The 17247-nt window shown below is 29.9% G+C and overlaps 1 protein-coding gene and 1 long non-coding RNA gene across 8 annotated transcripts in view; one reads left to right on the forward strand and one right to left on the reverse strand.

Annotated features, from left to right (window-relative positions):
• The window catches only part of LOC134715173 (nuclear hormone receptor HR96-like), a 149108-nt gene that overhangs the window by 94985 nt on the left and 36876 nt on the right, over positions 1-17247 (forward strand). For all 7 annotated transcript variants that reach the window (XM_063577168.1, XM_063577167.1, XM_063577169.1 and 4 more), the window contains one exon: positions 7748-7785. In XM_063577168.1, the coding sequence (XP_063433238.1) occupies positions 7748-7785 (38 nt within the window). The remainder of the gene's footprint in view (positions 1-7747; positions 7786-17247) is intronic.
• LOC134715174 (uncharacterized) overlaps positions 1-17247 on the reverse strand; it is a 54805-nt gene that overhangs the window by 28170 nt on the left and 9388 nt on the right. Inside the window, exon 2 of the long non-coding RNA XR_010106616.1 lies at positions 13814-13929. This is a non-coding gene — a long non-coding RNA (uncharacterized LOC134715174). The remainder of the gene's footprint in view (positions 1-13813; positions 13930-17247) is intronic.

The following is a 17247-nucleotide window of genomic DNA, read 5'->3' on the forward strand; positions in this document are numbered from 1 at the left end:
ATGATTAGATAAGATTACTATTATTAAATATGTTGCTCCTTTACATACTATGTAGATGGCCAAGTATAGCATGCCCAGGACATGTTAAAAAAGGGAATGATTAAAACTTTGATATGTTTTTATCAGTATTCAATCAATTAGTAACAATAATATGAGAATACAGACTTGTGACTAATTCAATTATTTTAAGAATATTGAATACAGTCCAGCAAGCATATTGAATTGATGAATTAGACCATGCTTCAGTTAACCCAATACTCCAGTTTACAATGCTCTAATGATTCTTTAAATATATGGCTTTTTTATTCCATTTTTCTTTATGATTGAAGTGGTATTTTAGAAGGTTTTTTTCCACAAATTATTTCTTAAAAAGATAATTACTACATTTGTAAGTGGCAGTACTTCAAAAGAAAAAAATGTAAATGACTCAGTTAAATACTAAACACATTGTATTTATTTGTAAATTGAAACCATAGAGCAGATAATACCATTTGCTAGGGTAGAATATAGACCACTATAATTTTCATGTTGTTAGTATGTTAAAACAGCTGACCACTAGATGGTCATTATCGGCTTCATATCAATCAACGAACAGGTGCTTTGTAAATACTATGAAGTACATGTAATAGGTAGAATTGATTTTTATATTCATTATATCTGTATCTTGAAAAGGTTAAAAAAGAGTATATTTATTAAGAACAGCGATAACAATCATTATGGTTAATACTGTCATTTATTGTGTCTCAGCGGACATTGCTTATGATAACTGTTGAGCTTTCTAGGAGAGTGTTTCAAAAGAAGGTACAAAATATTAACTTTTCTTTAAACAGAATTAACTGTTATAAATTTTTTATTTTTTTATTTTTTTATTAATTAAGGAATATATCTCCCCCATGCAAAGCTCTTATTTTTTGTCTTGATTTGCCTATACTTTTTCTTTTATCAGCTTTTCAACATTTTCTTAATGTTTTGATTTTTCTAAAAAAAAAAAAAAAGGCCTTATGAATTTTTGTATTATGTATAAATTTTAGATTTCCATCGTTGTGTAGTAGATGATTATGAATTCAGTTTTTATTTATTTTGAAAAATGTTTAATGTGATATATACCCTTGGGTTTGTTGGTTTGTGCTCTTAGTGCTTGTGTTCTTGATCTCAAACACAATATTAGATTTGTAGACTTCAATATATGCTGTTAACTGTGTTTTGAGTTGTCTCAGAATTTATCATTTTACTTGTCAGAATTGAGACTAACATATTGATTTATAAACATTGCTGACAGTGTCTTTTCTCATTTCTTTGAATGTCAATTTTCACTGCAATTTTTTCTCAGAAATTGGATTTAAAAAATGTAATAGTGCAATGCCCTTGTTAAATAAGTCAGAGATACTTTTAGTAAAATAGGTTAATCCATGCTGGTGATAAATGAATTTTATGATCATATGCTGTGTAGAGAATTGCCTAACAATTTATAAAATTTATAAGGTAGTGGAATTGTCAATGAATCTTATACACAATGCTTATTTCTATATATACTAAGAACAGTTTGTTGACATCACTTTTACTGTTTAAGAGTTATGCCCCTTTTCAAATGGAAAAATTCCACAATTTTTTCTTCTTTTTGTTTTCTAACTTTATTTTGCCTCAACCAAACTTTATGAAACAAATACTTGTACATTATGCTTTATACTCATCTCAAAACATAGAACAAGTACAAATTTTTGAACCATCACTTTTGCCATTTCTAATAATTATGTCCCTTTATAATGTTTATTCTATGCAAGTGGGGGCATCACTTTTGTCCTATGGACACATTCCCCATTCATTTTTCATTCAGTTCTACGCTACATTGTTTAATGGATTTTGAATGCAAACCCACCTTACAAAAAATAGTAAGTCTGATACTTTGTCAAGGAATCATCTGGAGCTTTAGATTTATCTTGTAGTGGTGTCACATTGTCAAACTTTTACCTTTACATTGGAGTTAATTCAAACCATACAGTAATAAAGTGAATTCAGACCAGCAAATATCTTTACCATTAACATGTTTAAGGTCAGTTCCACTGTTGATGGCAATTCAAATGATGATGATTTGCCTGTAAATTACTTTTCACAAGCAATTTAATGTACAGTAATAAAGAGATTCAACTGTAATTAGGTTGATATTATGTGTTGTCAACAATCTGATCCTAAGATTAATGTGGAATAGTTATAATTAAATGTAGAACATAACTTTACTTCACCTCCAAATGTATGCATAAATTATAAAAAAACATGTATATTTACAATTATATTTAATACTCCCCTATATAGATGTACATGTAGTTGACCATTATTTTATTTGATAATTTGCCTTCAGTAAGATAAAGTGTCAGAACATCTTTTGATTTAAAACTTTTTTATTCTTTATTCCTTTATAGTTGTATTCTCAGGAACACTGTAAGTCCTGCCAACCTTTGTGATTTATGGGAACTTTAACCCCAATGAGATGTGTTGACCTGAATTTTGAAATTTTTTATTATAAATTCAACACCTTAAAACAGACATTCAAATGAGTTGAAAGGGCATTTAAGCACATATATTTATACTCATTGAAACAATAAAGTAGTAGATTAAACACTATAAATACAATATAAGAGGAGCGTCGAAAGTCCTGAGACTTGCTCTTTTAAAAAATCCCAGTGGAGATATTGAAAAGTTGGCAGTTTTGGGACAAATTATGAAACTGTTGTTAGACAGTTCTCTAAGAAGTCATCTTGATTTCTCTTAGCAGTTGTCTTGTTTTTAGATTCCCAGATATAGAACTAAGGTTGTAGTTTGAGACTGATGGCGATTCTTTAGTCAAATAATTGCACATGACATGAAATGGCATCAGAAGCTTAATTAACCTCATAATGCAGACAATAGAACTTTATGTATCATTGTATATATAAATGAGACCACTATCCAACAGAGTCCAATTGGTGTGGGCGTAAGCGATTATTGGTCACAGTATGACCTTCTATGATGAGCAAAACCAAAACTCAGTATAATCAGCTATCAAAGGCCTGACATGAAAAAACTAGGCAACAATACAAATGAGAAAACCAACAGCCTGATTATAATTACAAAAAAATTACAAGATAAAAACAAATATGATAGAAAATGTAAAAATAACAAACCACTAACAACAGGCTCCTAGCAGACAATATGTTCACTTTGACAAAGTGGCCAGACCAGAGATTATTACATGTGAGAACTTCACTTGAACCACAACTAACATTTATTTACTTGATTCAAAGAGAATTTGAATCAATTATATTTGAAGTTAAAAGTAAATGTTTCATTGGGAAAAAAGTTTGGATAAATAAGTTTTCTCTGTAACAAAAAAAAAACTAACTGAAAGGACCTTTCATTTGAAGAAAAAGTTCTAGATAAGTTTTCTATGTAACCAGAAAAACTTACTAATTGTCTTCTAAAAACAGCTATAGATATTAATAGGTCTTCATTTACAAAAGGTATGTTTTTACCAAAGATAGCAGAACTCATTGTCTCCAGGGGTTAAAGGGTCACAAGATGTAACAGTTGTGTAACACTTTCAAGTTCAGTTAGTTTACATCTGTGTTTTCTACCATTGGTTTTTCACATATTTGACACACAAATAAAAATTGTTACAAATTGTTGAAGCGATTCTATATTTTTTTTCTTGTACAAATGTAGTAATCATAGGACAAAAATTGAAGATAGATATAACAATACATTTGATACTGCTTAGTCTTCTGTATCAGTGTTTAGAATGGAGTATTTTGATGGGTATTACAATAATTTTAATGATATTGATATGTGGGAGACCGTTGGTTTCTGTATGCAAGATGAGTACAATGAGGATGCTTATTTTAGGGTACGTTTTTATCTATGTCCAAAGTTATTTGATATATTATAGAATGCAGAATTAAAAAACCTGAAAATTTGAGACGTTCCATGACTTTTAACCAAATTATTATGGTGTCAGTTAAACTTTTGGATGTATGTCAGACTTCAACTTTACCATTTATGAACAACCTAACAAAGCTTTCGAAATCTTTGAAAAAAGAAACATATGCATCAATTGAAAGGTGGGGTATACATGACAGCACCCCCAACAATTAGCCTGCCAGGGACTCATTAATTTTTCGGATTCAAATTTTAGTGAATTGAGAAAAAAATCATTGATATTTGATTTCATGGTTTAGTCAAATGCTGTATTAGTATTACAAAGTTTGTACTCTGTTAAGCATTCAATTTCATTGTTCACATAAAGCCATGAAATCCTGGCAATTGTCAGCGAGCGGGCCCCCCTTAGGAAAGTTCTGGATCCGCCACTGCTTTAGCTTAATTTGTTTTATGAATGAGCGAAAAACACTGAAGTCCTTGAAGTATTGTTTTTAACTCAACTTTACTCATGCAGTAAAGGTTGAATTTCTTTATCAAATTATGTGCAACATCTTGTTAACCCCTGCTGACAAATTAATATCTTATTCTATTTGTTGTTTTTTTCATTGCTAGAAATTAAGCTCCAAATCTTCAAGTTAAGGGTATTATACTGAATGGATGCTGCTTTGGTATTGAAACCTGCCAAATGTCATCTTTCTTGTTTGCAACAGTTATTTTGTAAAACACATGTTTGACTTTGCTATACTCTGCAGAGACTTAATATGCAGGTTTCAAACCTTTAATTACAAAGATCTGGAGATATCATGTATGACTGTCAACAAGACAACTGTTGGGCTCTGTACAGCCATCAACAATGAGCAAAAATGACTATCTGTAATACATATGAACTGATGTTACAGCATCAAGATTCAGAGGAAGGAGGAATCTTTTTAGAAAACCTTAATCCTATATCCTTTTAAAGGGGAAGGGGTGCAACAATACTGTTAACCCTCTAATTTTCACAAGTAGACAAATTACAAAAATCTAAATCTAAAATGTAAAACTTGGGATCTTTTCCTGAATAAACTAAATAAAACAAATTTGAAAATTGCAAAATTAAATCGCTGAGAAATGGACTAGTATGGGATAAAAGCGAAATAAAGTATCCCCTGAAATAAGTTGGTTTACAGTACTTCAAGGACTAGTTAAATCTGGATTCATCTGCTCTTCACTCAAGCAGATTACTCAGATGTGGAGCTCAAATCTACTTTTCTACCATATTTATATTGCTGATGCCATATGTACTGTGTTAGTCAGTTGGAAGATTTTACAGCGAAAATTTGACATCTGTTGTGATGAGGATGTTAATTTCAAGACTGATTATATTTCTTTAAAAACAAATTGGGTTATGCCAACTTAACTATAAGACTAAACGATGATGAATGATTAATCCTGACTAGTTTCTAATTTATTTTCTCTTTTTAGAAATCAGTAAAGTGCCTATAAAACATAACATAATTATACAGTATCTTTTACAAAATGGTAGATAGGTTTGGTAGAAATAAAAAAAACTCTTTTTTTATTTCATTGTACAATTGTCATTCCTTAATCAGTTCTAAATTAAGGGTACTTAGAACATTTATAAAGACAATCTGCTTTTGTTCACAATATATTGCTCTAACAACATAAACAGTGAGTTCACTGTGGCAATTAAGTGATATGTTGTGAAATGGAAAAAGCATTCTTTTTATACGACCGCAAATTTTGAAAAAATTTTCGTCGTATATTGCTATCACGTTGGCGTCGTCGTCGTCGTCCGAATACTTTTAGTTTTCGCACTCTAACTTTAGTAAAAGTGAATAGAAATCTATGAAATTTTAACACAAGGTTTATGACCTCAAAAGAAAGGTTGGGATTGATTTTGGGAGTTTTCGTTTCAACAGTTTAGGAATTAGGGGCCAAAAAAGGGCCCAAATAAGCATTATTCTTGGTTTTCGCACAATAACTTTAGTTTAAGTTAATAGAAATCAATGAAATTTAAACACAATGTTTATGACCACAAAAGGAAGGTTGGTATTGATTTTGGGAGTTTAGGTCCCAACAGTTTAGGAATAAGGGGCCAAAAAGGGACCCAAATAAGCATTTTTCTTGGTTTTCGCACCATAACTTTAGTATAAGTAAATAGAAATCTATGAAATTTAAACACAAGGTTTATGACCATAAAAGGAAGGTTGGTATTGATTTTGGTTCTAACAGTTTAGGAAAAAGGGGCCCAAAGGGTCCAAAATTAAACTTTGTTTGATTTCATCAAGAATTGAATAATTGGGGTTCTTTGATATGCGGAATCTAACTGTGTATGTAGATTCTTAATTTTTGGTCCCATTTTCAAATTGGTCTACATTAAGGTCCAAAGGGTCCAAAATTAAACTTAGTTTGATTTTGACAAAAAATTAATCGGTTTGGTTCTTTGATATGCTGAATCTAAAAATGTATTTAGATTCTTGATTATTGGCCCAGTTTTCAAGTTGGTCCAAATCAGGGTCCAAAATTAAACATTGTTTGATTTCATTAAAAATTGAATAAATGGGGTTCTTTGATATGCCAAATCTAACTGTGTATGTAGATTCTTCATTTTTGGTCCTGTTTTCAAATTGGTCTACATTAAAGTCCAAAGGGTCCAAAATTAAACTTAGTTTGATTTTAACAAAAATTGAAATCTTGGGGTTCTTTGATATGCTGAATCCAAACATGTACTTAGATTTTTGATTATGGGCCCAGTTTTCAAGTTGGTCCCAATCAGGATCTAAAATATTATATTAAGTATTGTGCATTAGCAAGTCTTTTCAATTGCACAGTATTGCACAATGGCAAGAAATATCTAATTGCACATTATTGTGAAATAGCAATATTTTTTTTTAATTAGAGTTATCTTTCTTTGTCCAGAATAGTAAGCAAGAAATATCTAATTGCACAATATTGTGAAATAGCAATATTTTTTTTTAATTGGAGTTATCTTTCTTTGTCCAGAATCAACTCAAATCTTTGTTATATACAATGTATATTCACTTTTTACTACCAACTGATAAATTAAAATAATCTTTACCATTCAGTGATAACAAGCAGTTTTTTTACATCTTAATATTTTATGATGTATTTAAATGAGTAGTTATTGTTGCAAACTCCATTAGAAATTTAATTGAGATTAATTTGGAATAAGGGAAAGGGGGATGTGATTAAAAAAATTGGGTTCAATTTTCTCATTTGAAATGAAATTTCATAAATAGAATGAAAATTTCTTCAAACATTTTTTTGAGAGGATTAATATTCAACAGCATAGTGAATTGCTCTAAGAGAAAACAAAAATTTTAAGTTCATTAGAAAACATTCATTCTGTGTCAGAAACCTATGCTGTGTCAACTATTTAATCACAATCCAAATTTAGAGCTGAATCCAGCTTGAATGTTGTGTCCATACTTGCCCCAACCGTTCAGGGTTCAACCTCTGCGGTCGTATAAAGCTACGCCCTGCGGAGCATCTGGTTTCTATATATAAACCAAAAGATGATGGTCCCTGTTCAGAAGTAATATTCCTACACAGTAGTTCTGATTGGCTTAAACTGTGTGTTTAAAAGGAAGCAGGAAAAAAAGTTACTTTCATCCTTGAAATTTTATCTTATATTTCTATTCATAACGAAATTGTACACACCTAATTGTAGATATTTGAGAATATATTCTATCAATTTTCCCATGTTGTGAAGCTTAGTTGATAAAAAATATCATTTTGAAAAATCAGTAAAAATACACCTGATTAATGTATTTGAAGTAATGGTTATTACATGTTTTTTTATTTTTATTTTCAGTATCTCTATGACGAGGCGGCCAAAATGGAGAATTTGAGGTAAGTTTTTTATTTTACCTACATTGCTATCTGGTACCTACCCTATTTTGTCAAGCAGGAAACAAGTATATAGATTATGATGGTATCTATTGAAATAGGGACGTAAATTAAGCATTTCTGATCAAACTTTGTTTTTGTTCTGCGGTCAAAGACACCAAGTGTGATACTCAAATATCATAGAGAGTGGAAATGAGGGATGTGTCAAAGAGACAACCACACAACGACCACCAATGGTTCTTCAACAGAGGGAGAAAATCCCACACCCTCTTCAGCTGGCCCCTTAACAGAAAGGTGTTTTATTTGTCACTTCACTCTTAATATATTAATGAACCAAAATAAGATGAATATGCAAGGCTTACAAAAGCATAGGAGATTTGAGATAGAAATGACCAATGATAGGATGATTTCATTGAAGTTTATTTGATTAGCTTTATCATTATACAACACCTTCAATAGATGAATATTACTTCTAATAAAACCCAGATGTTCCTATCCTATTCATTAAAAAGTTTGATATGGTTTCATTGTTTCATTCAGGTTATTAGCTGGAGATGTTACATAATAAAGTTAGAAAAATGAAAATTTTATATAACATATAAATAAAATGAGTGATTATAGTTTGACAACCAACAGGTTGTATGATTTCATGCGTTTCCATAAGAATATGACAGCCTATCCTTGTTCTATAGAATTTGTCTGCAGTTCTATAAAGCACTCCCAGGGTAAACAGACCTGTTAATGTCACTTCTTATTGATACACCATAGGTGGCCCTCATGAAACATATTAAAACATTACAGTTTTACCCATTAAATCCAATTTCACTGTGGTAATGAATTAGAAAGCATATCAATTTTCCTTTTGTTGAATAAAAATTGAATTTGTCTATTTATCAAAAAGAAAAGCTATCAAGCAGCTTTTTTCACTTTTACCTTTTTCTAGTCCAGTAAGGAAATGGAGAAAAATCATGCCTTGTTAGACAGACATTATTCCAAACTGTTTTAACAATCTTCAGAAAACCTAACTGCCATCTATAATTATATAAGTTGTCATGGTTTTGAGAATTATCCATTATATGGTTTCACTTGATTTTGTTATATTTTTTTTTTATGGAAATTGATATCAATATAAAAGGAAATATAAATATAGTGCAACTAAGGCAAATATACTTTTATGTCCTAGGGCGAAAAACAGGACAAAGCTTAATATTATTTCATATATCCACACATTTATACAATTTATCAATAATTTGGGTTATAACACAACTGTTTGAAATGACAGCTATGAGCAAGTCAACTGAACCAATGAATTATTTTACCGCCACCCAACATAGTTTTTAAGATAATCTGTAAATACAAAAAAAAGAGATTTAATAAAAAAAAAAGCAAAAAATTATCAAAATTGCCAGATTGTTGGATGTGAACAGCAGTTGTTCCATAACACCATAGGTATATGATTGCAAGAAAATGATTAAAGAATTTATGTGTCTGTTGATTTCAATATAAAGGCTAATGTGACATGCTAGAATATAATCTGTTACATAACCAGGCCATGCAACAATAAACAATGCTTGGGGATACAAGTACTGCAAAATAAGGATAGGGAAATAAAAGTAAAGAACTAGAAATAGAATGGTAGGAAACTGAATTGTGTTTTGGGACAGAATATGAAAAATAATATGTTGGTTTACTGAAACATTAAAAAAAAAAAGGGTCACTCAGCAAATTAAACTTTGTTTTTGTTTATCTGCAAACCGGTAATATAGCTTTATCTGCTTCTAACATCAGATCTCCAGTCTAGAGACCATTTGCCAGTTGTTTTTGTCATTAAGATATGTTTTTACTCAGTTGTTGACAAAATTTTGGCATTAAGCTTAAACATTGAAAAAAAAAGAAAATTGCTTACAAGAATAACCGATGTTTGATTTTTCTGTGAAAAAAAGGGACAGCTGAGCTACGGTATAAAAAAAAATATATATAGCTGTTTTCCGTTCCTTCCTTTAACTGCCATTAGTTTTCCTGGCAACTCTTGGCACAGTTTAGGGACATTTTTGTTGAAACACTATTGAAGTCTAGACTTATACCCTTAAGCAATATGAATAGTCCAGAACATTTTTCTAAATGGTCTATGTAAAATATTGTTCAGAATTAATTAATGTTTTCCTACGCACTTATACCCTACCAAATAATTTTTTTTTAATAACAGCAGCAGATTTTTGGGTCTAAGGTAAAATACAGACTTGTATTTTAATATATAATACAACATTTTAATTTACCAGTACATTACATTAGTCCATGGAACAAAGTGTGATACTCATAACTCATTCACAGTAATGGCAGTGAAAATATTTTAATTTAGGACACTCGAAAAGAAATGACCAATGGACAAATTGTTCCAAGTGGGCAGAATGATTATTTGTCCATTCAAGATAATTTTATCAGCTAAATCACATACAACACCTATAAAAGTGCTTCTAGGTTATAGAGGTTTAGGTCAGTGACTTATTTAAATGTGATCTGACCATAAATAAATTTACCAGGATGAATGCCTTGAAGAGACTATACATTAATGGATGGTGTCAATTTAGCTGTTAAAACGTTGCATAAATTGTCCAAACAATTACTTAAAGGAGTTCCCTGTCTTGTTTTTTGTGCTTCATTTATGGCAATGATGATGAATAAGCTTGGTCATTTTTTGTGAAGTTTTTTATTGGATTTTTATGATATATTGAGTTAGTGGGACACTGTCTTAGTGCCACTACACTAAAAGATGTAACATAGATTATTGTGATTGGCAGGTATTGGAATATTTAACTCCAGGAAATTGTAACCCTTTGATAGATATGATATACCCAAGGGTGTAACAAAATGACATTTAAAAGAAGAGGAATTAGAATGTAGAAGTTTTTTTTGGATTCGTAACATATATTTTGTGGCTTTACAATTAATTGAAATATTTTTCTTTATAAAAAATTGTTTGTTGAATAGAAAAATTAAAAACACAGAAATATTTTTTTTTGTTTCTCAGTTGAAGAATTATTATGTGTACTGTTTTAATTTTTATCAAATTGTATTTGATTTCTTCAAGCAAATATAAGGTTAGTTTACAGCAAACAAACCACAGACAAATAATCATTGACTTTTAAACTTGTAGATTTTCTATTTGAAAGCCTTTAAAAAAACAATAAGTAAAATATCGATTCACTAACTGTTTTAGATCGTCCACGTCCTTGACACAATTTGATTCCCGCTTCTACAAGATCATCATTCGATTTAAAAAATATTATACAAAACATAGCAAATGCCGGTCAATTGAACAATCCAGGAATTTTGCTCTTATTTTATTATACATATATTTGGAATGGAAAATATTGCCAAGATACAGTATTTGTTTCTTCTTGTATTAAAGATATTAACCTTCTTATTCAGTATCAATGTACAGCCTAGTACTAATGAGTCAACGCCAATCTAATATAGTCTACAGAAATACTGTGATAGATAGCATTAACCTTTATGTCTTAAAGGGTCACCACTAAGTCGAAATGTGATCAAATTGCCAGTAGTGAGCTTATGCAGGATTATATCCAAACTAAGCATTTTCGAGAAAAAAAGATGAATTATTTTTTATGACAATCAGTTTCCTGTATAAATCCATGACACAGTTTGTCATGTTCTAAATTTGGATTTATCCTGATATCTTGATTATAAGGTTTCAGTTATAACTGTAATCAATAAAGGCTTTATTTCATCATGATAGTTTGACATATGAAATACAAATTGAATTTTCACTGTGAAAATAGGAAAGCTATAGCAGCTAATTTCTGTGTGATATTTTTTTTGTCAAATCATATCATTTTGATTAGTTCTTTGTGTATAAGAACATTTCTGTGTTAAGGCAGACAGAGTTATCTTTCTTGGGTTATAATTTGAAATCAATATCTTTTCTGTGAAAAGTGGAAGAAGAAATGGCATTTTAATTCTAAAATTCACATTATCATTAAAATGGAGCAATATTTCTAAAAGGTTTCAGGGAGTGGCTTAAAAACAAATTTAAGTTTTCTATTTTGGAAAAAACTAATCCAAAAAACTTTGAATTATCATGACCAAAGTAAAACACTGATGCTGGAAATAACATTGTCTATAATGTATCAAATGTGATTAATAATATAAAGATATGTGACAATAGGATTTTGAGAATTTGTTCTATATTCAAAATAAATGCAAAATTACTAAATTCTGTAATGTATGACATTTTAAGTGACCCAAACAATACCAAAATTGCAACACATCATTGTTTTAACATTTGCATGCTTGGTAGGGCAAATAATGTAAGGGAAGGATCCTTATGAGGTGAAATAAAATGTACATTTCTGTTTTCACACAAAAATTGAAGCAGAGAATGAACCAGATTGATGCAAGTCAGCAACTTGGACAATAGAACTGAAATGACAAGAAATTTATCTATGGAAAATTTTATTATCCTATTAATTGTAAACAAATATATATATATATGATGTACTATGTTTATCCTACCTTGATTCTTGTTCAAATGTTTAATTTTGAAGTCTTCAAGTATAGAATAAATAACTTTTATTGTTTGTGCTGTACTTTGAGTACTAAACTGGGTTTATTGAGTAGAAAGACCTGGTTTAATTCTGCTCAGGTGTAAGTTTTGTCTCCCTAGTTAGGATACTTTTTTTTTCTTGTGTAGTTTCTATTTCCATAGTCAGACTGAATAATTGGTCTTTATTAAGCTGAACTTTTCAATTGAAAAAAACTTTTTATATTATTGTGATTTTTTCGAAGCAATGAAATCAAAATCAATAGTAAAAGGGGAATAACTCATAATTTACCAATATCAAAGTTACAGATGTTACATCGACAGAAAAATGTTACATCTAAAAAAAAACACAAATTACTGTTCAAGTAAAAAGTTTAAGGTCTTTATTCTCTTTTTTTTTTACATATTTTTTATAAGAATTGTTTTTGCTAGTTCAATGACATTAACAGTATGTTGTAAGTAATAACATCAATCATATAAGTACCAAGGTGACCTCTAATGTTTACAAATACTATAATAATACGTAAATTTGCCTCCTGTGTATAACAAAACAATTTCTTACTTTTGTTATTTTGTGTGTATTTTTTACATGTTAAAGTACAGAGCTTCATGTATATCTGATATATTCTGTGTAATTTTCATATAAATGCAGATTTATAAAAGTTACATTTCATAACATATGCAAACATTGATTAAATGCATATAATATGCAAATTAGGGTATAATAGAATATGCATGTCATGTATTTCTGGTGTCATTAATAATTATTGACTTATAATTACTTCATCGAAGCACAAAGCACTTTGAGGTAGGAAGAGATTTGACGACAAAATTGTCTGTGGAAGGTTTTTTATTAAAGATATAGGTACAGGGGGTCAAATAAATTTCAGAATATGCTGAAAATAGTCGATATTTTCTTGTTAAGAACATTAAAGGCAATTTTAAATTATTGCATCCCCCCTCTCTGTCTTGTGATCATCTAAGGTTCTATTTTTTATAAAAAAAAAAATTATAAGAAATTGTATTGTTATTTTGGTAGACATTTCATAAGCATCTATGCATCTCATTTGAATGAAGTATATACTGTTTTGCCTCTTTGGACCATTAAGTAATTATAGGAAAGAAATGATGCTGTTTTTATATTAAATATTGTACAATTCCTTAAATTCAATGTCGAGACATCTGCTCCATATTCATTATTTTATTACAAACATGAATGATAACTTGTACATATTTTTTTGAATAGAAAGACCTCAGAAATTTTATGAATTGTACCCTCATGATTATGAAAATTAGTTATTATTAGTTCTGACTCTGATAAATGATACAAAAAACAAAGCTGGTGTCTTGAAAGTACATGAAGATTTGAGAGAAAAAGTAGATAAATATTTGTATTAACAAGGGAGATAAATCTGTAAGTCTTCATCAACACAGGGGAGATAACGATTGTTTATCATGACATTTTCTTACCTGTATCAAGAATTGTGCAGGACTCATTCTCTCATTTATCTTCAGACAGACTATTCTTTATTTTCTTTAAAACAGTTGGAGATTTTTTTCAACAGTTCATCAAAAAATCATTTCACCTTCAAGTATAAAATAATTAACATTTAATGTCATGTAAAATGCACTTAAAAGAGTTTTGTTTTTTTAGATAAATCAAGTGAATGCTTCAGGGTTAACATACATCTCATTATAGAAAGGGTTCTCTGCACTTTATGAAAAATGAATATTAAATATATAATTATAACTCCTGGAGGTGTGATGTACTTTCAAAAGTTGATGGACTTGTTCATTTATATTATAAGTATATGCTCTAAGCCATTAAATTACAATAAAAAAGTAATGATGCTTGTTTTATGTCCTGTACTTTTAAAAAGATTGGGGAAGATTCTGTACTAAAGTAGGGGTAATAAGGAACTAATAACTTTTGTCATTTAACTTGCTGATGGTATGAGAGCCAAGTTTATGTTTTTGGTTTCTTTTTTTAAAAAGAAGATATTTTGGTTACACACTTATTTTTAGTTATTTGGAAACTAATAATTTGTATTCTAAATTTGGGGGATAAGAAAAATTTTGCTTTGTTATGCTTAGTATATGAAAAAGAATCTGCCTTTGAGCATAATGAATACTTCTCAGAAAATATTGGAATCTTTGAAGATTTACAGTTATTCTGTCTGGCCTATTTGCTGAGAAGCTATAAGAGTATGAGATACCTTATAGACCTCATCAAAGGTCAATGGTATTATTAAGATTGACCTTTAAATCATGAATAGATAAATTCATATCATCAGCTAATGTTCTTTTAAGATGGCCTTTCACTACAAAATGCAGATTTTTATGGGTGTTGATCAAAGGGAGGTAAACCTTGGAATTCACCAATTGATTTCTAAGAGGTTACACAGTTCTCTGTACTTAGTAGATTGTACAGTCATTTGTTTATGTCTTCTGCTGAACCAAATTTTCTGATCCAGACAAATGACTCTTTTATTAACTTAGAATCATGAAAAATAGTTATAAAATTCTCTGAATTGAATAAATGTGATGTAATTTTATGATTGAATATATATACACTGAGTAAGTCATTGTGTAATAGGTCTGCTGTAAAAATATAATGATGATGATAAGGAAAAAAAAATGCAAAATGTCATCCATGTTTTTGTTACATTTATCTTACTTAAGCCAAAGGCTCTCAGTTAATTTTTCAAAATAAGTTTCATCTTTGTTTTTGTAGATATAAAAATAGAGATAATTGAATGACTGCACAATAACAGTTGTTGATGTTTAAGAAAATCAATTTATATTCTTCAGTTTGGCAGATTGTCATAAGTTCCCAAGTGCAAGCCATGTGTACCAAATAAACCTTTTTTTGCATAACTCATTTTAGAATGATACATATTTTGTATTCTAATGTAGTGCTTTGAGTACAAATAAATTTATCGCCCATCTTTCTTTTTTACGGCTGTCAGTTACTTATTATCATGACAGTAAAGATAATTGCCACTTTGGAGGAAGAAGCAGGTTTTGCTTTATGTCTGCATCATGGGATAAAAGTATGTCAAAAGGACATTGGAGACAAAAGTAAAAAGTTAACTTGTGTACCCCGTCAACAGTTTTAGTGAATACACGCCCACTTAAAATTTATTAAAGTAATTATCATATTACATAATGTATTATAAATGATATGAATCTTGATGTATTTTCTCATTTTGAATGGAAGATATGTAAAATAACCCAAATAATAAGCCAACCTTCATGATCAGGTTTCTGTATGAACTGAGTCCATTTAATTTGAGGTCTCTCGGTAAATAGTTTGTTAAAGGTAGTATCTTCTGGCTATTTTTTTACCCAATATATAATGTTTACCTTTCATTAAGTTAAGAAGTGAAGTTGAACTTATTTAAAACCAAGAAGTGAAGTTAAACTTAAATAAAAGCCCAAAAATCTATTGAATAAAAGATAGATGTATTAAGCTTTTTGTACTTAGGTTTGAGTCCAGTCTAATTTTAAACTACATGTATCAATGTGTTTAGTCTTTTATACTACACTGTGCTGTGGATTCATTATTATTTGTTGGTTACCAATTTTCACGGATTTCATGGTTACCCAGGAACCACAAATTTTAATTTCCAACGAATTGCAAATTTGCTATATGATTAAGTGCAGGGGTTTGGAAAACCACAAAATCAACCACCCAAGAAAATGCAGGATTTCTTCAATCCATGAAAATTGGTACCCACAAAAATAAATAAATCCACATGTATCACAGGGTTATTTTCAGAGACAACTTAAAAATATGTGTTACTGAATAGTAGAATCATAAGATGCCTAGTTATAAGGTTAACTAAATGTCTCATCCTTTATCCAAACTAAGGCAAATAAAATGTGTAAACTGATTTAGTCTGAACGATTACAAATTAATAGGATGTTTTTATAATGCAAAAACAAGAATAGGGTCTGATTACATAGTTTAAATTTGACACTTTTATTCTTCTTTAAAAGTTCTAAAAACCATTTAATTACAAAAATAACTTTTGGAGGCTTATTCTCAATAAAAATGTGCATTAATTCCAAATTGTACAGTTCTTATTACAAGTTGTGATCTATAAAACTACAGCTGAAGTTCAATACTTTCTATATAAATATGTCAAATGTAGGATTAATCCATCAATATCCATCCAGCAATGTTGTTCTATTGATTTTCACTATTTTAAATTAGATTTGATAAACCTATGCTGCAATGCATTCAGTGATAGATTTTGACAAACAATTACTGACACATGCATATATATATCTATACTACTAAAGGAAGAGACCGATTGCATTGGGTGGCAACTCCTCTGAAATCATATAAAGTCAGAAACACAATTCTCCTTGTTTATCCTTGAGGGGGGTAGGAGGGGTCCTGATCTCGAAATCCCAGACTTAAAAAGAAATCAAGAAATCAAGAAATCCCGGTCTTAAAAATAAGAAATCCCAGGGTCCCAAAATTCGAAAAAAGAATTCCCAGATCACGAAAGGGTCAATCCTGAAATCCCGAGCTTAAAAACACCTGATCATGGAGTCCCGATAAAAATCCTATCCCCCCTCATCCTTTGTCTTTCTGTAACTTTCTTACTTATTACTCAGCTTCTGGTGTGTGGAACTATTGTAACACCCACTACCACCTCCCCCTCCCTATCCCCTTGCCCTCATAGGTCCTGCAATATACTGCAATGGCATTGTCCGTCTGTTTATCTGTTAGGATTTGTTAACTATTTGATATTTCATTTTGAGTTTAAAATCTATTGAGAAGTACTTCCTGTTAGCTGATTCTTTGAACTATTATTTTATGCACAGAGCATGACTATTTCTGCTACCAGGTACATGATTTAATAAGCATCTTCTGTATTAAGATTTGATAT

Source organism: Mytilus trossulus, chromosome 4, assembly GCF_036588685.1.
Source record: "Mytilus trossulus isolate FHL-02 chromosome 4, PNRI_Mtr1.1.1.hap1, whole genome shotgun sequence".
Classification (NCBI taxonomy): domain Eukaryota; kingdom Metazoa; phylum Mollusca; class Bivalvia; order Mytilida; family Mytilidae; genus Mytilus; species Mytilus trossulus.